The 27,207-nt window shown below is 46.8% G+C and overlaps 1 protein-coding gene across 1 annotated transcript in view; it reads right to left on the reverse strand.

The window, feature by feature from the left end:
* Positions 1-977: 977 nt before the first annotated feature.
* Positions 978-27,207, reverse strand: part of LOC123755121 (glutamate receptor ionotropic, delta-1-like) — a 112,602-nt gene continuing 86,372 nt past the window's right edge. Inside the window, exons 10-11 of the mRNA XM_069332719.1 lie at positions 22,315-22,532; positions 978-1,010 (exon numbers count right to left, since the gene is read on the reverse strand). Of these exons, the coding sequence (XP_069188820.1) occupies positions 978-1,010; positions 22,315-22,532 (251 nt within the window). The remainder of the gene's footprint in view (positions 1,011-22,314; positions 22,533-27,207) is intronic.

The raw sequence follows: 27,207 nt of genomic DNA on the forward strand, positions 1-27,207 counted from the left end.
ATGGAAGAAAATGCAGAATAGAACCAGTGAGGAGCAGAGGTACCATGGGCACAATCAGCGAACACTGTATGAACATCAGAGGTCCGCGGTTGTTCAACGTCCTACCAGCGAGCATCAGAAATATTGCCGGAACACCCGTGGACATCTTCAAGAAGAAACTAGATTGTTTTCTTCAAGGAGTGCCGGACCAACCGGGCTGTGGTGGGTATGTGGGCCTGTGGGCCGCTCCAAGCAACAGCCTGGTGGACCAAACTCTCATAAGTCAAGTCTGGCCTCGGGCCGGGCTTGGGGAGTAGAAGAACTCCCAGAACCCCATCAACCAGGTATCAACCAGCAGACGGGCACAGAGGGACCAGCGCTACCCGTCCCACATGAAGGGCAGCTGGTCAGCAGTCAGAACATCAACAGGCTGATCATCATCACTATCATCTGACTGAACTTCATTATTATCAGATTGAATAACAGTACTAGTCACGGCATTCCCCGACGGTGCAACCGCACCCCCAGACGGTGGCGGCAACACGGAGGGCGGGGTTGATAACACAGCGGGCAGCATCACAGGGAGCAATACCACAGGGGACACATCCGGAACAGCATCCACGGGTCCGGGCACCGTCACAAATCTCCCACATCCTTCTTTAGGACAATCGCAAGGCTCCGGGCCACACCATCTGCCACAAGAGGAGGGGCCTCCCCCCGACTGCTGGGAACCCAATGCAGGAGGAGAAACAGAGGCCAACTCAGAGACACCCACACCAGGGCCAGCAGCAGGCACGTGAATCTCCACCATCACCATCATAGTTGACACCGCAGCCCCAGGAACCACCCCACCAACACCTGCAGACCAGCAATCATCAAAGTTACCCACATCGCCTCTTGTGGGGAAATCTGGTTCCAAGATATTGATAATAAATCTCATAAATTAATCGAAGGGCCGCCCTTTAGAAAAAAGGAAAATAAAATGGGAGAACCAGTGCCTAAGGATCTCTTGTAGAACTATCATTGATAATCTATTATGTAAAATAGTGAACTGTAATTTATAATAAATTATAGAACCAAGTCCCTCCAGACACTCTGTGGGATTAATTAGAACAGAGAAACTATTGCATTTCAAGTACCACTAATGAGATGCTAATGCACATCCTAAATAAAAATAATGAGATACTAATGCCTATCCACAATAAACTAATGAGATACTAATGCGAATCAATAATAAACTAATGAGATACCAATGCATATCAATTATTTAATAAAAATGAAAATAAATCGAAATCTATGAAAATTTAATTGATCAATGCCATCAGAACTATTGAAATGGAATTTGTAACATATTTAGTACAGCATGTGTTGCTTTTTCGTGCAACAGATGGGGCTGTTTAAAAAAAAACATGTTTTTACCTGTCACTGGTGTGAGATGTATATGGTAGATATATTAAAACACCTGCATACTCAAGTGGAAAGTTGTTTCAAAATTTCAAAGCAATCAGTGAAGAACTTTCGGAGATTACAGTATGTGTTGCTCTTATGCCCAACAGATGGCTCTGTTTAAAAAAAAAAACATATATTTTTCCTGTCACAAGTGAGGCATGTATATAGTAGGTATATAAAAACACGTGCCTATTCGAATGCAATGTTTTGTCAAAATTTCAAAGCAATCGGTAAGGAGGTTTCGAATATTTCCCTCACATGACAAGCACAGTTTTTCAAAACGTATGTTTTTCCCCCCTCACAAACGTGACATCTATATAGTATGTACATAAAAACCTGCCCGGATGAGAATGGAACATTGTGTTAAAATTTCAAAGCAATCGCTGAAGTACTTTCGGAGATTAGCGATTTTAAACAAATGAACATTTACATTTTTATTTATATAGATATATATTAGTATATTTTGATAGGAGTCTTTGTTGTAAACATATGTTGTTGAATATGACTGAAAGGGCAAGATTAATAATTCTAACACGAATCTTCTCAATATTTCTTATGTTTTTCTTCACTGTCGGGGGTAGTTGAAAAATCAACTCTCCAAAGTTCAAGTTGCTGTGGCTCAGCAATTCATGTTTGTTGCTGAGCCACAGCAACCTTCTTCTGTCCCCCAGTCCTCCCCACTTCCCCCCCCCCCTCACCCGTTCCCTCATCTTCACATCCATTCCCCCACTCTCCCATCCCCTCATCCTCCCAACCATTCCCCACTCCCCCTTACCCTTGTCCCCCCTCCCCTGTCCTCTTGTCCTCCCCACCATTCCCCAATCCACCGTCCCCTCGTCCTCCAAACCATCTCCCACTCTCCCTTCCCCTCGTCCTCCCTACCATTCTCGCCTCCCCTGTCCCCTCTTCCTCCTCACCTTACTCTACTCCCCTGTCCCCTCTTCCTCCTCACCTTACTCTACTCCCCTGTCCCCTCTTCCTCCTCACCTTACTCTACTCCCCTGTCCCCTCTTCCTCCTCACCTTACTCTACTCCCCTGTCCCCTTGTCCTCTCCCACCATTCCCCGTCCCCTCGTCCCCACCATCCCCACGTCCTTCCCACCATTACTCCCTTCCCTCTCCCCTCTTCCACCCCACCATCACCTACTCCCCTGTCCCCTTGTCCTCCCCACAATTCTCTATTCCCCCGTTCCCTCGTCCCCACTATCCCCCACTCCCCCGTTCCCTCGTCCTTCTCACCATTCTCCACTCCCTTGTCCGATGCATTCCCAAATGATCTGATGTTCCCATCACTGAAAAATAAGAACAGTTAAAAAAACGATATGAAAAAGAATAAAAAAAAATATAAAATCAACTATACTCATCAAATGGACAGAATGGCAAACAACACAGCTCAAGTCCAAGGTAATGTCACACAAAATAATTAAATCAAAATGAAAATCAATCAAATCTATGAAAATTTAATTTATCATTGCAATCAGAAACACTGAAATGGAATTGAAACTTATATAGTAACGCATGTGTTGCTCTTTTGGGCAACAGATGGCACTGTCTAAAAAACACATGTTTTTACTTGTTACAGGTGTGGCATCTATATGGTAGGTATATAAAAACACGCGATTATTCGAATGGAAAGTTGTGTCAAAATTTCAAAGCAATCGATGAAGAACTTTTGGAGATAACAGCATGTGCCCAGGAAACAATTTAAGGTTCCCACAACGTATCTGGAAAGTGTTTGAAAGGATTGGAAACGTTTGTTTTCACGCGTCATATACGTTTTTTTGTGTGGAATTAAATAGGTTTCCAAAATTTATAACCAAAACCTACGTATTTACTAATTTGAAACGTTGTGAAGCCTTTAGTACCCTAATTTGAAACGTTGTGACGCCTTTTGTACCTAACTTGAAACTTTGTGACCGCTTTTATAAAGTGTTTCAAGTTGAAATGCTCAAATATAAATACAATAGGAAATGTAAAAATGTAAAAATATATTTCTACATTTGGTAAAATAAAGCATCATAATAAAGGTGGGTTCATCATTTTTATTCAATAATCATTTGTAGTAGCGTAGTGTAGTAGCCTGGTGTTGTGGCCTGGTGTTGTAACCTGGTATAGTGGTGTGGTGTAGTACCCTGGTGTAGTAGCCTGGTATAGTGGTGTGGTGTAACCTGGTATAGTGGTGTGTTGAAGTACCCTGGTGTAGTAGCCTGGAATAGTGGTGTGGTGTAGTAGCCTGGTATAGTGGTGTGGTGTAGTACCCTGGTGAAGTGGCATAGTGTAGTAGCCTGGTATAGTGGTGTGGTGTAGTACCCTGGTGTAGTGGTGTGGTGCAGTAGCCTGGTATAGTGGTGTAGTGTAGTACCCTGGTGTAGTGGTGTGGTGCAGTAGCCTGGTATAGTGGTGTGGTGTAGTACCCTGGTGTAGTGGCATGGTGTAGTAGCCTGGTATAGTGGTGTGGTGTAGTACCCTGGTTTAGTGGTGTGGTGTAGTAGCCTGGTATAATGGTGTGGTGTAGTAGCCTGGAATAGTGGTGTGGTGTAGTAGCCTGGTGTAGTGGTGTGTAGTAGCCTGGTATAGTGGTGTGGTGTAGTAGCCTGATGTAGTGGCGTGGTGTAGTAGCCTGGTATAGTGGTGTGGTGTAGTAGCCTGGTGTAGTGGTGTGGTGTAGTAGCCTGATATAGTGGTGTGTAGTAGCCTGGTATAGTGGTGTGGTGTAGTAGCCTGGTATAGTGGTGTGGTGTAGTAGCCTGGTATAGCGGTGTGGTGTAGTAGCCTGGTATAGTGGTGTGGTGTAGTAACCTGGTATAGTGGTGTGGTTTAGTACCCTGGTATAGTGGTGTGGTGTAGTAGCCTGGTATAGTGGTGTGGTGTAGTAGCCTGGTATAGTGGTGTGGTTTAGTACCCTGGTATAGTGGTGTGGTGTAGTAGCCTGGTATAGTGGTGTGGTGTAGTAGCCTGGTATAGTGGTGTGGTGTAGTAGCCTGGTGTAGTGGTGTGGTGTAGTAGCCTGGTATAGTGGTGTGGTGTAGTAGTCTGGTACAGTGGTGTGGTGTAGTATCCTGGTGTAGTGATGTGTTGTAGTAGCCTGGTGTAGTGGTGTGGTGTAGTAGCCTGGTATAGTGTGGTGTAGTAGTCTGGTACAGTGGTGTGGTGTAGTATCCTGGTGTAGTGGTGTGGTGTAGTAGCCTGGTATAGTGTGGTGTAGTAGCCTGGTATAGTGGTGTGGTGTAGAAGCTTGGTGTAGTGGTGTGGTGTAGTAGCCTGGTGTAGTGGTGTGGTGTAGTAGCCTGGAGTAGTGGTGTGTTGTAGTAGCCTGGTGTAGTGATGTGTTGTAGTAGCCAGGTGTAGTGGTGTGGTGTAGTGGTGTGGTGTAGTAGCCTGGTATAGTGGTGTGGTGTAGTAGCCTGGTATAGTGGTGTGGTGTAGTAGCCTGGTATAGTGGTGTGGTGTAGTAGCCTGGTATAGTGGTGTGGTGTAGTAGCCTGGTATAGTGGTGTGGTTTAGTACCCTGGTATAGTGGTGTGGTGTAGTAGCCTGGTATAGTGGTGTGGTGTAGTAGCCTGGTATAGTGGTGTGGTTTAGTACCCTGGTATAGTGGTGTGGTGTAGTAGCCTGGTATAGTGGTGTGGTTTAGTACCCTGGTATAGTGGTGTGGTGTAGTAGCCTGGTGTAGTGGTGTGTTGTAGTAGCCTGGTGTAGTGGTGTGGTGTAGTAGCTTGGTGTAGTGGTGTGGTGTAGTAGCCTGATGTAGTGTAGTAGCCTGGTGTAGTGGTATGGTGTAGTAACTTGGTGTAGTGGTGTGGTGTAGTAGCCTGGTGTAGTGGTGTGGTGTAGTAGCCTGGTGTAGTGGTGTGGTGTAGTAGTCTGGTGTAGTGGTGTGGTGTAGTAGCCTGATGTAGTGTAGTAGCCTGGTGTAGTGGTATGGTGTAGTAACCTGGTGTAGTGGTGTGGTGTAGTAGCCTGGTGTAGTGGTATGGTGTAGTAGCCTGGTGTAGTGGTGTGGTGAAGTAGCCTGGTGTAGTGGTGTGGTGTAGTAGCCTGGTGTAGTGGTGTGGTGTAGTAGCCTGGTGTAGTGGTGTGGTGTAGTAGTCTGGTGTAGGTGTGTGGTGAAGTAGCCTGGTGTAGTGGTGTGGTGTAGTAGCCTGGTGTAGTGGTGTGGTGTAGTAGCCTGGTGTAGTGGTATGGTGTAGTAGCCTGGTGTAGTGGTGTGGTGTAGTAGCCTGGTGTAGTGGTGTGGTGTAGTAGTCTGGTGTAGGTGTGTGGTGAAGTAGCCTGGTGTGGTGTAGTAGCCTGGTGTAGTGGTGTGGTGTAGTAGCCTGGTGTAGGTGTGTGGTGAAGTAGCCTGGTATAGTGGTGTGGTGTAGTAGCCTGGTATAGTGGTGTGGTGTAGTAGCCTGGTATAGTGGTGTGGTGTAGTAGCCTGGTGTAGTGGTGTGGTGTAGTAGCCTGGTATAGTGGTGTGGTGTAGTAGCCTGGTATAGTGGTGTGGTGTAGTAGCCTGTTATAGTGGTGTGGTGTAGTAGCCTGGTATAGTGGTGTGGTGTAGTAGCCTAGTATAGTGGTGTGGTGTAGTAGCCTGGTATAGTGGTGTGGTGTAGTAGCCTGGTGTAGTGGTATGGTGTAGTAGCCTGGTATAGTGGTGTGGTGTAGTACCCTGGTTTAGTGGTGTGGTGTAGTAGCCTGGTATAATGGTGTGGTGTAGTAGCCTGGAATAGTGGTGTGGTGTAGTAGCCTGGTGTAGTGGTGTGTAGTAGCCTGGTATAGTGGTGTGGTGTAGTAGCCTGATGTAGTGGCGTGGTGTAGTAGCCTGGTATAGTGGTGTGGTGTAGTAGCCTGGTGTAGTGGTGTGGTGTAGTAGCCTGATATAGTGGTGTGTAGTAGCCTGGTATAGTGGTGTGGTGTAGTAGCCTAGTATAGTGGTGTGGTGTAGTAGCCTGGTATAGCGGTGTGGTGTAGTAGCCTGGTATAGTGGTGTGGTGTAGTAACCTGGTATAGTGGTGTGGTTTAGTACCCTGGTATAGTGGTGTGGTGTAGTAGCCTGGTATAGTGGTGTGGTGTAGTAGCCTGGTATAGTGGTGTGGTTTAGTACCCTGGTATAGTGGTGTGGTGTAGTAGCCTGGTATAGTGGTGTGGTGTAGTAGCCTGGTATAGTGGTGTGGTGTAGTAGCCTGGTGTAGTGGTGTGGTGTAGTAGCCTGGTATAGTGGTGTGGTGTAGTAGTCTGGTACAGTGGTGTGGTGTAGTATCCTGGTGTAGTGATGTGTTGTAATAGCCTGGTGTAGTGGTGTGGTGTAGTAGCCTGGTATAGTGTGGTGTAGTAGTCTGGTACAGTGGTGTGGTGTAGTATCCTGGTGTAGTGGTGTGGTGTAGTAGCCTGGTATAGTGTGGTGTAGTAGCCTGGTATAGTGGTGTGGTGTAGAAGCTTGGTGTAGTGGTGTGGTGTAGTAGCCTGGTGTAGTGGTGTGGTGTAGTAGCCTGGAGTAGTGGTGTGTTGTAGTAGCCTGGTGTAGTGATGTGTTGTAGTAGCCAGGTGTAGTGGTGTGGTGTAGTGGTGTGGTGTAGTAGCCTGGTATAGTGGTGTGGTGTAGTAGCCTGGTATAGTGGTGTGGTGTAGTAGCCTGGTATAGTGGTGTGGTGTAGTAGCCTGGTATAGTGGTGTGGTGTAGTAGCCTGGTATAGTGGTGTGGTTTAGTACCCTGGTATAGTGGTGTGGTGTAGTAGCCTGGTATAGTGGTGTGGTGTAGTAGCCTGGTATAGTGGTGTGGTTTAGTACCCTGGTATAGTGGTGTGGTGTAGTAGCCTGGTATAGTGGTGTGGTTTAGTACCCTGGTATAGTGGTGTGGTGTAGTAGCCTGGTGTAGTGGTGTGTTGTAGTAGCCTGGTGTAGTGGTGTGGTGTAGTAGCTTGGTGTAGTGGTGTGGTGTAGTAGCCTGATGTAGTGTAGTAGCCTGGTGTAGTGGTATGGTGTAGTAACTTGGTGTAGTGGTGTGGTGTAGTAGCCTGGTGTAGTGGTGTGGTGTAGTAGCCTGGTGTAGTGGTGTGGTGTAGTAGTCTGGTGTAGTGGTGTGGTGTAGTAGCCTGATGTAGTGTAGTAGCCTGGTGTAGTGGTATGGTGTAGTAACCTGGTGTAGTGGTGTGGTGTAGTAGCCTGGTGTAGTGGTATGGTGTAGTAGCCTGGTGTAGTGGTGTGGTGAAGTAGCCTGGTGTAGTGGTGTGGTGTAGTAGCCTGGTGTAGTGGTGTGGTGTAGTAGCCTGGTGTAGTGGTGTGGTGTAGTAGTCTGGTGTAGGTGTGTGGTGAAGTAGCCTGGAGTAGTGGTGTGGTGTAGTAGCCTGGTGTAGTGGTGTGGTGTAGTAGCCTGGTGTAGTGGTATGGTGTAGTAGCCTGGTGTAGTGGTGTGGTGTAGTAGCCTGGTGTAGTGGTGTGGTGTAGTAGTCTGGTGTAGGTGTGTGGTGAAGTAGCCTGGTGTGGTGTAGTAGCCTGGTGAAGTGGTGTGGTGTAGTAGCCTGGTGTAGGTGTGTGGTGAAGTAGCCTGGTATAGTGGTGTGGTGTAGTAGCCTGGTATAGTGGTGTGGTGTAGTAGCCTGGTATAGTGGTGTGGTGTAGTAGCCTGGTGTAGTGGTGTGGTGTAGTAGCCTGGTATAGTGGTGTGGTGTAGTAGCCTGGTATAGTGGTGTGGTGTAGTAGCCTGTTATAGTGGTGTGGTGTAGTAGCCTGGTATAGTGGTGTGGTGTAGTAGCCTAGTATAGTGGTGTGGTGTAGTAGCCTGGTATAGTGGTGTGGTGTAGTAGCCTGGTGTAGTGGTATGGTGTAGTAGCCTGGTATAGTGGTGTGGTGTAGTAGCCTGGTATAGTGGTGTGGTGTAGTAGCCTGGTATAGTGGTGTGGTGTAGTAGCCTGGTATAGTGGTGTGGTGTAGTAGCCTGGTATAGTGGCGTGGTGTAGCAGCAGCGACCACGTGTTCACAGGACAAGGCCTAATGGCAGACTGCAGGGTCCTCTTGGGATAATGGTGGTGTTCCCACCCCACACAACCCTCCAACATCCCACACTTCCCTCCACCATCCCACACAACCCTCCACCACCCCACACAACCCTCCACCATCCCACACTTCACTTCACCACCCCACACAACCCTCCACCACCCCACACAACCCTCCACTATCCCACACAACCCTCCATAATCCCACACTTCCCTCCACCATCCCACACTTCCCTTCACCACCTTACACAACCCTCCACCACCCCACACAACCCTCCACCATCCCACACTTCCCTCCACCATCCCACACTTCCCTCCACCATCCCACACTTCCCTCCACCACCCCACACTTCCCTCCACCATCCCACACTTCCCTCCACCATCCCACACTTCCCTCCACCATCCCACACTTCCCTCCACCATCCCACACTTCCCTCCACCACCCCACACTTCCCTCCACCATCCCACACTTCCCTCCACCATCCCACACTTCCCTCCACCATCCCACACTTCCCTCCACCACCCCACACTTCCCTCCACCATCCCACACTTCCCTCCACCATCCCACACTTCCCTCCACCATCCCACACTTCCCTCCACCACCCCACACTTCCCTCCACCATCCCACACTTCCCTCCACCACCCCACACTTCCCTCCACCACCCCACACAACCCTCCACCACCCCACACAACCCTCCACCACCCCACACAACCCTCCACCACCCCACACAACCCTCCATAATCCCACACTTCCCTCCACCATCCCACACTTCCCTTCACCACCCCACACAACCCTCCACCACCCCACACAACCCTCCACCATCCCACACTTCCCTCCACCATCCCACACAACCCTCCACCATCCCACACAACCCTCCACCACCCCACACAACCCTCCACCATCCCACACTTCCCTCCACCATCCCACACTTCCCTCCGCCATCCCACACAACCCTCCACCATCCCACACTACCCTCCACCATCCCCCACAACCCTCCACCATCCCACACAACCCTCCACAATCCCACACAACCCTCCATAATCCCACACTTCCCTCCACCATCTCACACTTCCCTCCACCATCCCACACTACCCTCCACCACCCCACACAACCCTCCACCATCCCACACTTCCCTCCACCATCCCACACTTCCCTCCACCATCCCACACTACCCTCCATCACCCCACACAACCCTCCACCATCCCACACTACCCTCCACCATCCCACACAACCCTCCACCACCCTACACTTCCCTCCACCATCCCACACTTCCCTCCACCATCCCACACTACCCTCCACCACCCCACACAACCCTCCACCATCCCACACTACCCTCCACCATCCCACACAACCCTCCACCACCCCACACTTCCCTCCACCATCCCACACTTCCCTCCACCATCCCACACAACCCTCCACCATCCCACACTTCCCTCCACCATCCCACACAACCCTCCACCATCCCACACTACCCTCCACCATCCCACACAACCCTCCACCATCCCACACTTCCCTCCACCATCCCACACTACCCTCCACCACCCCACACAACCCTCCACCATCCCACACTACCCTCCACCATCCCACACAACCCTCCACCACCCCACACTTCCCTCCACCATCCCACACTACCCTCCACCACCCCACACAACCCTCCATAATCCCACACAATCCTCCACCATCCCACACTTCCCTCCACCATCCCACACTACCCTCCACCATCCCACACAACCCTCCACCATCCCACACTTCCCTCCACCACCCCACACAACCCTCCACCACCCCACACAACCCTCCACCATCCCACACTTCCCTCCACCACCCCACGCAACCCTCCACCATCCCACACTTCCCTCCACCATCCCACACTTCCCTCCACCACCCCACACTTCCCTCCACCATCCCACACTTCCCTCCACCATCCCACACTACCCTCCACCACCCCACACTTCCCTCCACCATCCCACACTTCCCTCCACTATCCCACACTTCCCTCCACCACCCCACACTTCCCTCCACCATCCCACACTTCCCTCCACCATCCCACGCTACCCTCCACCATCCCACACAACCTTCCACCACCCCACACTTCCCTCCACCATCCCACACTTCCCTCCACCATCCCACACTTCCCTCCACCATCCCACGCTACCCTCCACCATCCCACACAACCCTCCACTACCCCACACTTCCCTCCACCATCCCACACTTCCCTCCACCATCCCACACTTCCCTCCACCATCCCACACTTCCCTCCACCATCCCACACTTCCCTCCACCACCCCACACAACCCTCCACCATCCCACACTTCCCTCCACCATCCCACACTTCCCTCCACCACCCCACACTTCCCTCCACCATCCCACACTTCCCTCCACCATCCCACACTTCCCTCCACCACCCCACACTTCCCTCCACCATCCCACACTACCCTCCACCACCCCACACTTCCCTCCACCACCCCACACTTCCCTCCACCATCCCACACTACCCTCCACCACCCCACACAACCCTCCACCATCCCACACTTCCCTCCACCATCCCACACTACCCTCCACCATCCCACACAACCCTCCACCACCCCACACTTCCCTCCAAAATCCCACACTTCCCTCCACCACCCCACACTTCCCTCCACCACCCCACACAACCCTCCATAATCCCACACTTCCCTCCACCATCCCACACTTCCCTCCACCATCCCACACTACCCTCCGCCACCCCACACAACCCTCCATAATCCCACACTTCCCTCCACCATCCCACACTTCCCTCCACCATCCCACACTTCCCTCCACCATCCCACACTTCCCTCCACCATCCCACACTACCCTCCACCACCCCACACAACCCTCCACCATCCCTCACTTCCCTCCACCATCCCACACTTCCCTCCACCATCCCACACTACCCTCCACCACCCCACACAACCCTCCACCATCCCACACTACCCTCCACCATCCCACACAACCCTCCACCACCCCACACTTCCCTCCACCATCCCACACTTCCCTCCACCATCCCACACTTCCCTCCACCATCCCACACTTCCCTCCACCATCCCACACTTCCCTCCACCATCCCACACTTCCCTCCACCATCCCACACTACCCTCCACCACCCCACACAACCCTCCACCATCCCACACTACCCTCCACCATCCCACACAACCCTCCACCACCCCACACTTCCCTCCACCATCCCACACTTCCCTCCATAATCCCACACTTCCCTCCACCACCCCACACTTCCCTCCAAAATCCCACACTTCCCTCCACCACCCCACACAACCCTCCACCATCCCACACTTCCCTCCACCATCCCACACTTCCCTCCACCATCCCACACTTCCCTCCACCATCCCACACTTCCCTTCACCATCCCACACTTCCCTCCACCATCCCACACAACCCTCCACCATCCCACACTTTCCTCCACCATCCCACACTTCCCTCCAACACCCCACACAACCCTCCACCACCCCACACTTCCCTCCACCATCCCACACAACCCTCCACCATCCCACACTTCCCTCCAACACCCCACACTTCCCTCCACCACCCCACACTTCCCTCCACCATCCCACACAACCCTCCACCATCCCACACTTCCCTCCACCACCCCACACTTCCCTCCACCACCCCACACAACCCTCTACCACCCCACACTTCCCTCCACCACCCCACACAACCCTCCACCACCCCACACTTCCCTCCACCACCCCACACTTCCCTCCACCACCCCACACAACCCTCCACCATCCCACACTACCCTCCACCATCCCACACAACCCTCCACCATGCCACACTTCCCTCCACCATCCCACACTTCCCTCCACCACCCCACACAATCCTCCACCACCCCACACTTCCCTCCACCATCGCACACTTCCCTCCACCATCCCACACTTCCCTCCACCATCGCACACTTCCCTCCACCATCCCACACTTCCCTCCACCATCCCACACTTCCCTCCACCACCCCACACAATCCTCCACCACCCCACACTTCCCTCCACCATCGCACACTTCCCTCCACCATCCCACACTTCCCTCCACCACCCCACACAACCTTCCATCATCCCACACTTCCCTCCACCACCCCACACTTCTGTTATACTCAAATTCTGTCAGTTGAAATGTAACCAATCACAGGCGAGTAGGCCTCTGACGTCATGCCAGACAGAGGAGCATCAAGCATGCTCCCAGCAGCCGCAGTTATCCTCACAGGCTCAGAGTAGAAGGACCTCGGCTAGGCAGATATATACCTTGCAATCTCAGTCAATAAATATATACAGAAGCGACTACTGTGTCTACATTCTACCCGAACAAGGAAACGAATACTGGTAGCAGCAGTGGGATCCAGAATTTTTTTTTTTTCTGGAAAAAAAAAAAAAAAGTTCAAGTACCCAGCATCGCCTCCTGTTCCAGCCGCCACCGCCACCGCCATAAGCCGCCATCCTGCCACCCACGCATCAAATATTGTGCCAGACCGGGGTCCTGCCATCAACCACTACTCCAGGCCAACGTTTCAGAAGTAAGGGTCAATATTTTCCTGTGAGAACGCTCATTCATCAGTGAGGAGGAAGGAAGTTTCCCGCGCCAGCCATTTTTTTGAACCTCGCGCCACCACGTGGGAACCTACACCCACCACCACCACCCAAGCTGACAGCATCTAAGATTTGTGAGTGTTCAAGCTACTGCAATCGTGGTCAATCATCGTCGCAACTATCAACTGAGCATCGTATGTGCTGTATTGTTCCTTGAGAATATTTGGTGGACTGCAATTGTTTTGTCTAAGGTGCTGTCATCTGCCTTACCATTTACCTGATGTTCTCCTATTCATATAATTTCCTAAATAATCCATCTAGTCTCCATGCATTTATGCAAGCATCTATCTCAGTTTCATTGTAAAATTTTACTCTTAAATCTAATCTTACCCTATTCCATTTATATTTTAAAAATATTTGTATTGATCTATGTCATTTATTGAAATCAATTATTGATCTCATTTTTGTTCTTTTAATTAAGTTCATACTAATTATAAGTTAAAACTAAGCTTAATAAAATTTATTATCTTTAAGATTATTTTACTTTACAATTATCATTTGTCAAATTTTTGTATACATTCATCTTGTCAGTCTCTACTGATTTTTTGTTCTCTCCACCAAACTTGTGTATCCTCCATGGCTATCTAGTGACCTTAATTCTACCTCTAATTGTTTCAATTCCTTGTTTGCTTGCATTTATTGTTGTGTCTTGCCATAATTATTCTCTAATTTAGCAGACACAATACTTTGTAAGCTCTTATTGTATTGTTATATTATTATATTGTTGTGTTTTGCTATAATTACTTTCTATTTTACAGCAGATTTGCTTTCATCTGTTCCTGTAACTGCTCATCTTATTGTATCGTGACATTCTTTTCTATATTGATATATATTTTCTGTCTATTGTTACTTACAGTGTACCTGAGAGTACCTGTAAGCAATCTACCTCATTTTTCATTTTTGCTCAATATTTTTGGTATTGCTTAGTCTTGTTTATATTTTTGTTTTGTATAATCTATATCTTGTGTTTTGTATAGTCCATGTTTATATGTTTTTTTCTTTAATCTCATTCATTACCTAGGTTTCCTAGCCTAGCCATACTCCCTTACTCCATTGTACCCCTGTAAGCCCCTTTTGTGTTTGTTTGGTACAGTATTGTGTACATTTATTTCTTTTTGTTTTTCTTGTTTTTCCGGCAATCAGCTTCTTTTATGCAGTCAAGTATAGACCCAGAACTTAACCTCTTATCCACTATCTATGACAATAATCACTTTAATGATCTAAATTGCAGATATTTTGCAGCACATGATGTAAACAATGTATTAACTCATAGTCACAATATCTCTGTAATCAATTTGAACGTTAGATCCCTAGGCAAACACTTCGATGATGTTAGTGCCTTGATTGAAGCTATTGACAACAATTTCTCTTTTATTATACTTACTGAAACATGGTTGAAAGATGATACTACTCAACTCTTTAACATGCCTAACTACTCAGCAATCCACAACTGTCGTCAACTTCAGAGAGGTGGTGGCACTGCTCTTTACTACCACCAAGAACTAACATGCTTAAAAGAAATTAGAACTAGAGACTGCTATGGGGAGTATATCTTCGCCAGCTTCAGAGTCAAGGGTGCCGAGTCTATCCTGTCTGTGGGTGCAGTTTATAGAATTCCTAACACTGATGTGTCCGAATTCAACTCAAACCTTAGAAATCTAATACTTGATAACAGACTGAACAAAAACCACCTAATTATCGCAGGGGACTTTAATATTGACCGCTGCGAGCCAGAACACCCTACTGCTGTTAGCTTCCTCAACTGTATGAATTCCTGCTTCCTCATACCCTTAATCACTAGACCTACTAGAATCACTGATAGCACTGCCACGACTCTTGATCACATCTGGACAAATATAACCTCTCCGCTTACTTCAGGTATAATCACCGATAGCACTACAGACCATTACCCCACATTTCTCTTAACTAACATTAGCAAACCACCTCTTGAGTCAAGAGAGATACGTTTTAGACTACACAATGAAACTGCTATAGACAATTTTATAACTGCTACTGATAATGTCAACTGGGAGTCCGAGTTAGGTAACATAGAGGACATCAACCTAGCAGTTCAATCTTTTCTTCAAATAACTCTTAGCCTTTATAATACCCACTGTCCTATGCTTACAAAACAAGTCACAACCAAAAGACTTAACAATCCCTGGCTTACAAAGGGAATACTTAAATCTATTAATAAAAAACATGACCTTGAGAAAAAGTATAGGTTAGGGATTGTCTCCAAAGAATTCTCAAAGAATTACTCATTATTGCTAACTAAGATAATTAGACGAGCCAAAACTAAATACTACGAAGATAAATTTACCCAAATAAAGAGCAACATTAAACAAACATGGAGAACAATTTCACAAATATTGGGATCAAAAAAGTCTATAAATAACAAACCGACTCTCCTGTCTAATAACGATGGTCAGCTTTCAGCCTCTGATTCTGCTATTGAGTTCAATAGGTTCTTCTCTTCCATTGGTTCATCCCTTGCTAATGATATTCCATCTTCCAGTACTGACATTAAGGACTATCTTACAGGGAACTATCCCCAGTCTCTGTACCTAAAGCCTATTAATTCCATTGACGTCAACGAGATAATCCTTTCCCTTAAAACCAAGTCTGGTGCCCTTGAGGAGATACCAACTTTAATCTACAAAAAAGCCTCCAGATCTTTAGCCCCTGCTATTGCTTTGCTCTTCAACAAGTCACTTGAACTCCAAATCTTTCCAGATATTCTAAAAAAAGCGAGAGTAACGCCTGTCCACAAATGTGGTGATCTCACAGATGTTAACAACTACAGACCTATATCAATCCTGCCAAACTTGTCAAAAAATTTTGAAAAACTAATCTATAAGCAGCTTTACTCATATCTAGCCAAACTCAATATACTTAGCCCTTGCCAATATGGCTTCAGGCCCAAAAAAAGCACTAACGATGCACTTATTAGTATGCTTAACTCGATTCATACAGCTCTTGATAAAAATGAGTTCCCTGTTGGGTTATTTGTGGACCTGCGTAAAGCTTTCGATACTGTCAACCACCAAAACCTTCTTCTTAAATTACATCATTATGGTGTCAGAGGACACTCCCTACAATACCTCAAATCCTACCTTACTGACAGGCTCCAATGTGTTTCTGTGAATAATACAATTTCGCCCACCCTACCCATCAACATTGGTGTTCCCCAGGGCAGCATACTTGGCACTCTCCTCTTTCTCATCTACATTAATGACCTTCCAAATGCCTCCCAACACCTCAAACCAATCCTATTTGCTGACGACACAACCTTCATTTACTCCATTCCTGATCCCCTTGCTCTAAATGCCACAGTAAATACTGAGCTAAATAAAGTCCATCTGTGGCTAACTGCCAACAAACTCACCCTTAACATTGACAAAACTTTCTATATTCTGTTTGGCAATAAATCCTCTAATCAAATAAATCTCAAAATAAACAATACCCAAATTTGTAACAAATTAGATGGCAAATTCCTTGGCATTCTCATTGACCACAAGCTGAATTTCCAGGGACACATCCTAAACATATCAAAAAAAGTTTCAAAAACTGTGGGCATTCTTTCTAAGATCAGATATTATGTACCACGCCCTGCCCTGGTGACTCTCTATTACTCCCTTATCTATCCATATCTCAACTATGGTATTTGTGCTTGGGGCTCTACTACCCAAAATCACTTACGTCCTCTATTTACTCAACACAAAGCTGCTATTAGGACAATATCCAATTCTGGCCCCAGACATCACTCGGTACCCCTATTCAAATCCCTGAATATGTTAGACATTAAGTCACTGCACATTCTCTCATGTGTACTATACATATACAAAACGCTAAATTGTAATGCCAATCCTGATCTCAAAAGCTTCATAGAAGGTTGTAACAGAACCCATGAGCACCACACCAGAAATAAATACAGTTTTGATATTCCTAGAGTACGACTTAATCAAACCAGAAATGCTCTACAAATCAAGGGGCCCAGGATGTGGAATGACCTTCCCAACCATGTTAAAGACAGTACCTCTCTCAACCAGTTTAAGTTAAAAACGAAGCTATACCTAATAAATTCCCTGTAACCTACCTTACCTCTCTATTGTCAACCCATGTATGTTTTTTGTTTTTGTTTTTTGTTTTACAATTCAACGCTGTTTTAATGTAATTTTCTGTAATAATTTGTAATTGTATTTGTGCTGTTTTTTCAACAATGTTCCCCCCTCTTTTACCTCTATTTTTATTTGTACTCAACGCATTTTTTTCTTTTTACCCATTAGTTTTAAGCTTTAGTCAGTAGTGTTTTATCCTGCCCGAAACGCTTTGCGTAATAGTGGCTTTAGGCATTGTATGTACTAGCTCTTATCTATAAAGCCAACAAACTTTGTAAAATCTCTTTATGTATGTACCTTTGCCTAAATAAAAATTATTATTATTATTATTATTATAATTATTATTATTATTATTATTATTATTGTTTGACTAGTGTCGCCTCACCAGGCTCACACACCTCGCCTCCTTCTCAAGCTCACACCTCGCCACCAGTCCCTGCTACATCGTTTTGTGTGAACTTCTCCTAGAAAATTGTGTTCTCAATATCGTCGTCTCCGAATTTATCTTCGCGCTCCCAAGATCAACAGTGTGGGGTCCCTGAGTCTCGCGCCACCGCCGCCAGGAGCGCTGCCATCGCACCAGTTTGTAAACAAACCTCACATGTGCCCGTTCAGGTCTTCACGACGTTTCTCCTACTTTGGCAACTGGTGATCCTCATAAATTACAACCCTGAGATAAGTAATTGCTAGTTGAGAACAACGTGCCAAGTGCTAAAAAGTGACTTATGTAATAATTCCCATAATATCCTGTGAATTAACCATTCAGTGACTTGTTAAATATTGGAGCTGGTTCAGTACTCCACTCCCCACAGTTTCTTGTGTGATTTCAACATTCCTGCTTCTTACAGTAATTTCATTGAATTTTAATTGTTCTCCTAGAGTGTTATTGGTAAATTTAAATTCCAGTGAAGTAAGAAATCCTTGTTTTAGTAGCAGTTAAGGATTTGTACAATATAATTTTTTTTATTTCCTCCAGGCCTAAAATTTAAATTTATTCTTTCAACATTGCATATTATAATTTTTTTTACCATAGTTATATACATTCCTGTGTCCAGTTTATGTGCTACATACATATTTCTTGCACTGCCACTTGTTGTGTTGAATCTTTTTTAATGAAATTTTGCAATTGCACTTCCAGTTTTTATATTCTCAATTGCTGTGCTTAGTCTGGTTTAATTAATTTACATACATCTAATTCCAGTCATTTTTTTAATGAAAGATTGCTAAATTTAGTTTACAATTGCTTGTTCTTAATTATTTTCTTGCCTAGCCCAATTTAATAATTTTATTTCTGCCATTTTCACTTTAGCCAAGTTGATATTTTTTTGTGTGTTTATTTTTGTGTATACTATTTCTGATGCCAGGTGCACTTAATTATAATCTGCGTTCAAATATTACTTCCACGGCTGTGACAATGCCTACCACTGTTGAAACCCCTTCAGAATCAATGGGTACAGTTGCTCGTCCCGATGGCCAGAGATCAGCTCAGGAAATGGCTATTCCTCTTTTTGCTGGGGAATCCCGCTTATTAGAGTCATGGTTTAGTAAGGTTGAAGCGAAAACAGTTGCACGTTTTTCTAAGCCTACTGATGCCGAATACTTAGCAATTGCACGGTCTGATGATGTGGATGATGGTTCCACACTTCCCTCCACCACCCCACACTTCCCTCCACCATCCCACACAACCCTCCACCATCCCACACTTCCCTCCACCACCCCACACTTCCCTCCACCATCCCACACAACCCTCCACCATCCCACACTTCCCTCCACCATCCCACACTTCCCTCCACCACCCCACACTTCCCTCCACCATCCCACACAACCCTCCACCATCCCACTCTTCCCTCCACCATCCCACACTTCCCTCCACCATCCCACACTTCCCTCCACCATCCCACACTTCCCTCCACCATCCCACACTTCCCTCCACCATCCCACACTTCCCTCCACCACCCCACACTTCCCTCCACCACCCCACACTTCCCTCCACCATCCCACACAACCCTCCACCATCCCACACTTCCCTCCACCATCCCACACTTCCCTCCACCACCCCACACTTCCCTCCACCATCCCACACTTCCCTCCACCATCCCACACTTCCCTCCACCATCTCACACTTCCCTCCACCATCCCACACTTCCCTCCACCACCCCACACTTCCCTCCACCATCCCACACAACCCTCCACCACCCCACACTTCCCTCCACCATCCCACACTTCCCTCCACCATCCCACACTTCCCTCCACCATCCCACACTTCCCTCCACCATCCCACACTTCCCTCCACCACCCCACACTTCCCTCCACCATCCCACACTTCCCTCCACCATCCCACACTTCCCTCCACCATCCCACACTTCCCTCCACCATCCCACACTTCCCTCCACCATCTCACACTTCCCTCCACCATCCCACACTTCCCTCCACCACCCCACACTTCCCTCCACCATCCCACACAACCCTCCACCATCCCACACTTCCCTCCACCATCCCACACTTCCCTCCACCACCCCACACTTCCCTCCACCATCCCACACTTCCCTCCACCATCCCACACTTCCCTCCACCATCCCACACTTCCCTCCACCATCCCACACTTCCCTCCACCACCCCACACTTCCCTCCACCACCCCACACTTCCCTCCACCATCCCACACAACCCTCCACCACCCCACACTTCCCTCCACCATCCCACACTTCCCTCCACCATCCCACACTTCCCTCCACCATCCCACACTTCCCTCCACCATCCCACACAACCCTCCACCACCCCACACTTCCCTCCACCATCCCACACTTCCCTCCACCATCCCACACTTCCCTCCACCATCCCACACTTCCCTCCACCCTCCTGCAGAGGGACAGGATGAAGGAGGAGAGAGCCAGGGCAGCAGAGGCCAGAGGCAAGGAGGAAGCGAAGGGAGAGAGGAGCAAACCAGGAAATCACAGCCCCCAACACAACAGTCCTAGAGACAAGTGGGGAACCCAAAACCAGCATCCCAGCAACACCAGAGGGGAGGGCAACACCACCACCCCCCTCTGCATAGAAACCCTCACTTCCCCTCACCCTACTTTCCCCCACCCAACCCTCCCCCCCCCCACCCCATTCTGACCCTGACACCCCTTCTCCCATTCTCATTATGTCCCCCCTCCCACCTTTCTCCCTCCTGTCCCCCCTCCCCCTTCATCCCATACCCTCCCTATCCCTCCTCCCCCCTCACCCCGTATCCTCCATGTCCCTCCTATCTCCTTAACCCACACCCTACCTGTCTCCCCTTCCCTTAATCCCCCACCCCCCACCCCAAAATCCTCTGAAACCCTGCAAACCACCTCACAGATCTTCTCACCCACGGAACAGCTTCCCACACCAGCAGAATGCTCGCCAAGAAAGGGACATGAAAATGAACAGAAGAAAGTGAGCTTTAAGGCGATGTTCACTAACATAGATGGGATTACAAATAAAACAAGTGAACTTGGTGAATGGGCACTAGAAGAAAACCCAGACATAATAGCACTCACAGAAAAAAACTAACGAAAATCATAACAAACGCAGTGTTTCCACAGGGCTACTATGTAGTGAGGAAAGAGAGAGAAGGGAGAGGAGGAGGAGGTGGTGTAGCTTTGCTACTAAGAGAAGGTTGGAGTTTCGAAGAGATGGTAATTCAGAACTGTGAAGGTTTCAGTGACGACATATCAGGCACCATAGCAACTGGAGGACAGAAAATTATAATAGTAGTCATATATAACCCCCCACCGAATGACAGAAGACCCAGACAGGAATACGATAGAAACAACTTGGCCACCATCAATATAATAGAGAGAGCAGCTTCTGTGGCTAGCAGGAACGGATCCAGACTTCTAATCATGGGAGACTTCAACCATGGGAAGATAGATTGGGGGAACAGAGACCTACATGGAGGCCCAGACACGTGGAGAGCTAAGCTGCTGGATGTGGCAACAAGAAACTTTCTAAGTCAACACGTCAAGGGACCGACAAGAATGAAAGGAGGGGATGAACCAGCCTTGCTTGATCTGATATTTACCCTAAATGAGTCGGATATAAGGGAAGTTAAGTTGGAAGCCCCCTTGGGAATGAGTGATCATAGTGTATTGAGCTTTGAGTACCTGGTTGAGCTGGGAATTATCACCCCCAAAAAAGAATTGGGAAACAAAGGGCTGGCGTACCGAAAGGGAAACTAGGAGGAGATAAATAAATTCCTATGGGATATACATTGGGACACAGAACTCGGAACCAAGTCCGTACAAGACATGATGGACTATGTCACCCAAAAATGTAGGAGGCTGTAAGCAGGTTTGTCCCAGCCCGACAGGAAAACACAGAGAAGCAAAGGAAGAATCCGTGGTTTAATAGGAAATGTATGAAAGCAAAGGAGCTGAACAAAAGGGCATGGAGGAACTTCCGTAATAACAGAACACCAGAAAGTAGAGAGAGATACCAGAGAACCAGGAACGAGTATGTCAGTGTGAGAAGAGCAGCTGAGAAAAGGTATGAAAATGATATAGCTAATAAAGCCAAGACCGAGCCAAAGCTACTACACAGTCACATCAGGAGGAAGACAACAGTGAAGGAACAGGTGATGAAACTTTGGGTGGGCGAGGACAGGTACACAGAGAATGACAAAGAGGTGTGTGAAGAACTCAACAAAAGGTTCCAGGAGGTCTTTACAATTGAACAGGGAAATGTCACGGCGCTAGAAGAGGTGACAGCAAACCAGGTGACCTTGGATAGGTTCGAAATTACAAGAGATGAGGTCAAGCAGCACCTATTGGAGCTGGATGTGAGAAAAGCTGTTGGGCCGGACGGAATCTCGCCATGGGTATTGAAAGAGTGTGCAGGAGCACTTTGCTTACCACTCTCCATAGTGTATAGTAGGTCACTGGAAATGGGGGACCTACCAGAAATATGGAAGACTGCTAATGTAGTACCAATATACAAAAAGGGTGACAGACAAGAGGCACTAAACTACAGGCCAGTGTCCTTAACTTGTATACCATGCAAGGTTATGGAGAAGATTGTGAGAAAAAGCCTAGTAACACATCTGGAGAGAAGAGACTTCGTGACAACCCATCAACATGGGTTGTCACGAAGTCAGGGAGGGTAAATCTTCATCTTCATAAATAAATCTCGTAAGTAACAACATATTACTTACAAGGAAATATAATGCTTTTGTTGAGCCTGCTTCTACAATAATGGTTGCCGATTGGTCGTGTAGGATGTCCAGGAGGGACTGGATGGGCTGAGGGATGTGTCTGACAGCCAGGAGAGCCATGAGGTTGCCGGCGTAGCTCTGCGTCAGCACCAGCGTCACCATCATCCACACCAGCATCACCACCCGCTCCCACCACCACTTCCTCCGCACCCAAATGTCTGTTGATAAAATATTTCAAGTGGGTCTTGTTTATGATCTCTGTTGTCGACCTCTAAATCTTCCTGGAGATAAAATAATGTTATTAAATAACTTGATATGTATGATAGAAATTGCTTATATTTGCCTTTTCAATTTTACACATTGGCTTGTTCATTTCATACTCTAAACAATATTTGACATGTCAGGTTTATTCTTACAATTACAATTAAAAATAATCTGAATGTGTTCCATTGAGAAAAAAGATTCCTGTTGTAGAGTTTATTGGTAAAACACATTCTATTGTATTGACCTCATCAGTAGCCAAAGAATGCTTAGCAATACCAAGCCAGGGCTCAAGTAGTTCTGGTACAAATATTCTAGAGAGAGGTTGATGACTCTGAGAGCAGCAGTACACCAAGAACTTCAACAAAATCTTGTAGATCTGAGTCAAAGTGAAATCGACACCAGTAATTCCATCTATCATCATACTATCATGCAAGAGAAGCCACACATCTATGGTTCATCCATTAAAATCAACAGACTTCTAGATGCTACTACTTCTTGGCTTAGACTCGGTTACAGGTATCTCTGGGAATTCTCATTATCTGCTGATGTAGACCTGACCAAATGTAAACTGTGCTAAAAAAAATATTCGCACACCCTCCTTCACTATGTGATGGAGTTCGAAAAGATACGTGAATTCAGGGACAATTCTATAACAAAGGTTCGTAAAATGTGTAAATATTTCTGTGAGGAATGGAAATTCCCTCAGCTAGTTTTCTAGTTTTCTAGATTAGGCTAGAGTCGCTCTAGGACTCTAGACAAAGAAGTTTTGAAACTACATGCACTTGTGTGATGTTGGTTGAAAGCTTATACTTAGATCTGTCTTTTTAGACTAGGCTGGAATCTGTGACTGCTCTGTAGAGAGAGTTACAGAATTAATTCTGTTTACTGAGAAATGGAACTTGGTAGAGTGAGAGGTACGAGAGGGTACTTGAACTCGTAGCCAACGGTTTCATGGGGAGTGGGGGGACGGATGGGTGAACATCGCCTCCCCCACCTAGGCCTCCCCCGCCTTGTGATGTCACAGGATGCCTCAAGGCGTCTCGTTTGTGATTCGTCTAGGCATCTCAGCCTCGAGGTGATGTTTAGGCACGAAAGGCTGTGATTGGAAGCAGCACGATAGGCTGTTCCGGCTTTGCTCTCATTGGTCAAGACAAGGTGGGGGGGGGGGAGACGGTCATCTTTTGAGTTTCCCTATCCCGCCAAAAGTTAGTCTAGGACCGGCGTTTGTCTAGGAAGGAGCCCCAGGCTGTGTCATCCTTATTACTCATCGCGCACGGTAATCCTGCCATCGTGTCTAGATTAAATTTGCGTGATCTTGTGCCAAGGAGTAAGGAAGGAACTGTGTAAGACTCTAGAATACAGTGTTCACCCATGAGGCCCCAGGCAAGCCTCGTGGTGTATCACATGTTGTTGCTCACATCTGATGAGTTGTCTCGTCTAAGATAACTGACAAGTGGTCGAATCGGACAGGGCTTCTCAGTGTTCATGGGAACGTAATATTCAGGAAATTACAGGCCCATGTTGGACTTTGAAATTCCACCTTGCCATGTCAGCCATGTTGTATAGCCCGCCATTATCACACCCGGTGTACGAGCAAGCCTGCTCGTGGTGTGTGTGGGCATGTGAGCGAATCTTCCACACACGTTGGGTACGCCTGAGGCCTTCAGCCAGCCGAGGTTCCCATGTGAACGCCGCACCGCTCCCTGGCCAGAAACCGTGGGGCCATGCGATGGCCACACCCTGGTCACACGCCTTTGAGCCACACCAACCACCCCGCGCGCCACCTCATCCTGGGTGGGGCGCGGCGACAGTCTTTCGCTACTCCGTGGCAACCCCTTAGGGCCACGTGATGGCCACAGGTCCTGGCCACATGCCTTGGCCGCCTCTTTGGGCCACGCTATGGTCACATGCCTAGGCCACCCCTTTGGGCCACGCTATGGTCACATGCCTTGGCCACACTCCATAGGGCCACTCCTATTCGAAGCACGTGGGAGCGAGCTAAGTGGTCTTAACCTTCAGTGCTTCAGCGAGGTTGTGACCGGGGGAATGAATGTAAAGAGAGTGGTAACGTGAGTACTCATTATTATGTAATGTAAGTTACAGTGCCTCAGGACTGATGTTAATTCCGGTACCAGCTATGATGTACCATAGCGCCTGCCAGGCGAGGGACGCAAGCTGAGAGGCAGCTGTCTGTACTGACGTCAAGGTGACTGTCTCTGTTGTGACATGAGGGTGTATACACAGAACCACACATGTAGATGTATATAGATATATGTTGACTAGACCACACACTAGAAGGTGAAGGGACGACGACGTTTTGGTCCGTCCTGGACCATTCTCAAGTCGATTGTTTCGACTTGAGAATGGTCCAGGACGTACCGAAACGTCGTCTTTGTCCCTTCACCTTCTAGTGTGTGGTCTGGTCAGCATTCTTCTGCCACGTTATTGTGACTCATCGCCTGTATATAGATATATTTTGTGTGTAGACTGACTCGAGTATGTAAACCAGTCAGTGTAGAGATTTTTTCCCATATAAGTGATCCTTGACCTGTCGATTCAATATATATATCGTTCAGAGTCAAGATTAATGTCATGTGGCCGCATGTTAATTATATTATTTCAGAGGTAGGCAGGCCAGTGTATTTAGGTTTAATCAGAGGACACCCTTAGGTCTCTATAATTATGTATTAATTATTCTAGTGATATATATATAATATATATATGTGTGAATTTATGTTGTTGTGATGCATGATTGGTAGCTATTTGATTTATGATCACTGATTAATGTGTACCATTTCCATGTGTTTCATTTGCATGTATATTATTACGATGTGTGTTGTAAGTCAGTAATTGAGATTGCTGACTGATTGCATAGTGAGGTCATTAGCATGTGGGGGTATGCTGATGACATCAGTATGTTGTGTGTTTGGGCAGTGTTGATGTTAGTATATGTTATGTTACAGCCCTAGGAGCTGTGTTGATGATTTAAGGAGGTACCTTTAATTATTCTGGGGAATTCACAGTACTTAATGAAAGAGCAAGCAATTGATTGGTTAATCTGCCTAATTATGAGAATTAGTGCCAGCTGTCAGTGTAGCGACAGTGTCTTATATTAACGTAAATTGTTTTGCTAGAGTAGTGATTCCACACAGTAGTCCCTTGCAACTGTTGCAAGATTAGAGAGGGCAGTAATGTTGATATACTTTTGTTGTTGACAAACCGTGAGTCATTACTGTGTGGGTACAGTAATTACCGTGTTGCAGAGAAGCTGCAACCGTATGTGGGCTGTACATTTATGTTGTTATGCCACTGTAAGTGTGACCTATGTAACCTGGGGTTACTTTGTGTTCTTTAAGTTGTGTTGATGACTTTAAGGATTCAGTGAGAGTTAATTGTGGTGATTAACGTCATAAGGGGTTGCACATTACTTAATGAGGGAGCTGTTATGGGAAACAGTGTTGAGCTTGTTGAGATACGTATTGGAAAAAATAATTAAAACTAAATGGGTAGAACACCTTGAGAGAAATGATATAATATCAGACAAACAGTATGGTTTTCGATCTGGAAGATCCTGTGTATCGAATTTACTCACTTTTTATGATCGAGCAACAGAGATATTACAGGAAAGAGATGGTTGGGTTGACTGCATCTATCTGGACCTACAAATGACTTTCGACAGAGTTCCACATAAGAGGTTGTTCTGGAAACTGGAAAATATTGGAGGGGTGACAGGTAAGCTCCTATCATGGATGAAAAATTTTCTGACATAGAAAAATGAGGGCAGTGATCAGAGGCAATGTATCGGACTGGAGAAATGTCACCAGTGGAGTACCACAGGGTTCAGTTCTTGCACCAGTGATGTTTATTGTCTACATAAATGATATACCAGTTGGTATACAGAATTATATGAACATGTTTGCTGATGATGCTAAGATAATAGGAAGGATAAGAAACTTAGATGATTGTCATGCCTTTCAAGATGACCTGGACAAAATAAGTATATGGAGCACCACTTGGCAAATGGAATTTAATGTTAAGAAATGCCATGTTATGGAATGTGGAATAGAAGAACATAGACCCCACACAACCTATATACTATGTGAGAAATCTTTAGAAAATTCTGATAAAGAAAGAGATCTTGGGGTGGTTATAGATAGAAAACTATCACCTGAGGACCACATAAAAAATATTGTGCGAGGAGCCTATGCCACGTTTTCTAGCTTCAGAATTGCTTTTAAATACATGGATGACGATATACTAAAGAAATTGTTCACGACTTTTGTTAGGTCAAAGCTAGAATATCCAGCGGTTGTGTGGTGCCCATATCTTAAGAAGCACATCAACAAACTGGAAAAGGTGCAAAGACATGCTACTAAGTGGCTCCCAGAACAGAAGGGCAAGAGCTATGAGGAGTGGTTAGAGGCATTCAATATGCCAAAACTAGAAGACAGAAGAAAATGAGGTGATATGATCACTACATACAAAATAGTAACAGGAATTGATAAAATCGATAGGGAAGATTTCCTGAGACCTGGAACTTTAAGAACAAGAGGTCATAGATTTAAATTAGCTAAACACAGATGCCGAAGAAATATAAGAAAATTCACTTTCGCAAACAGAGTGGTAGAC

The sequence above is a fragment of the Procambarus clarkii genome, chromosome 28 (assembly GCF_040958095.1).
Source record: "Procambarus clarkii isolate CNS0578487 chromosome 28, FALCON_Pclarkii_2.0, whole genome shotgun sequence".
NCBI classification, from domain to species: domain Eukaryota; kingdom Metazoa; phylum Arthropoda; class Malacostraca; order Decapoda; family Cambaridae; genus Procambarus; species Procambarus clarkii.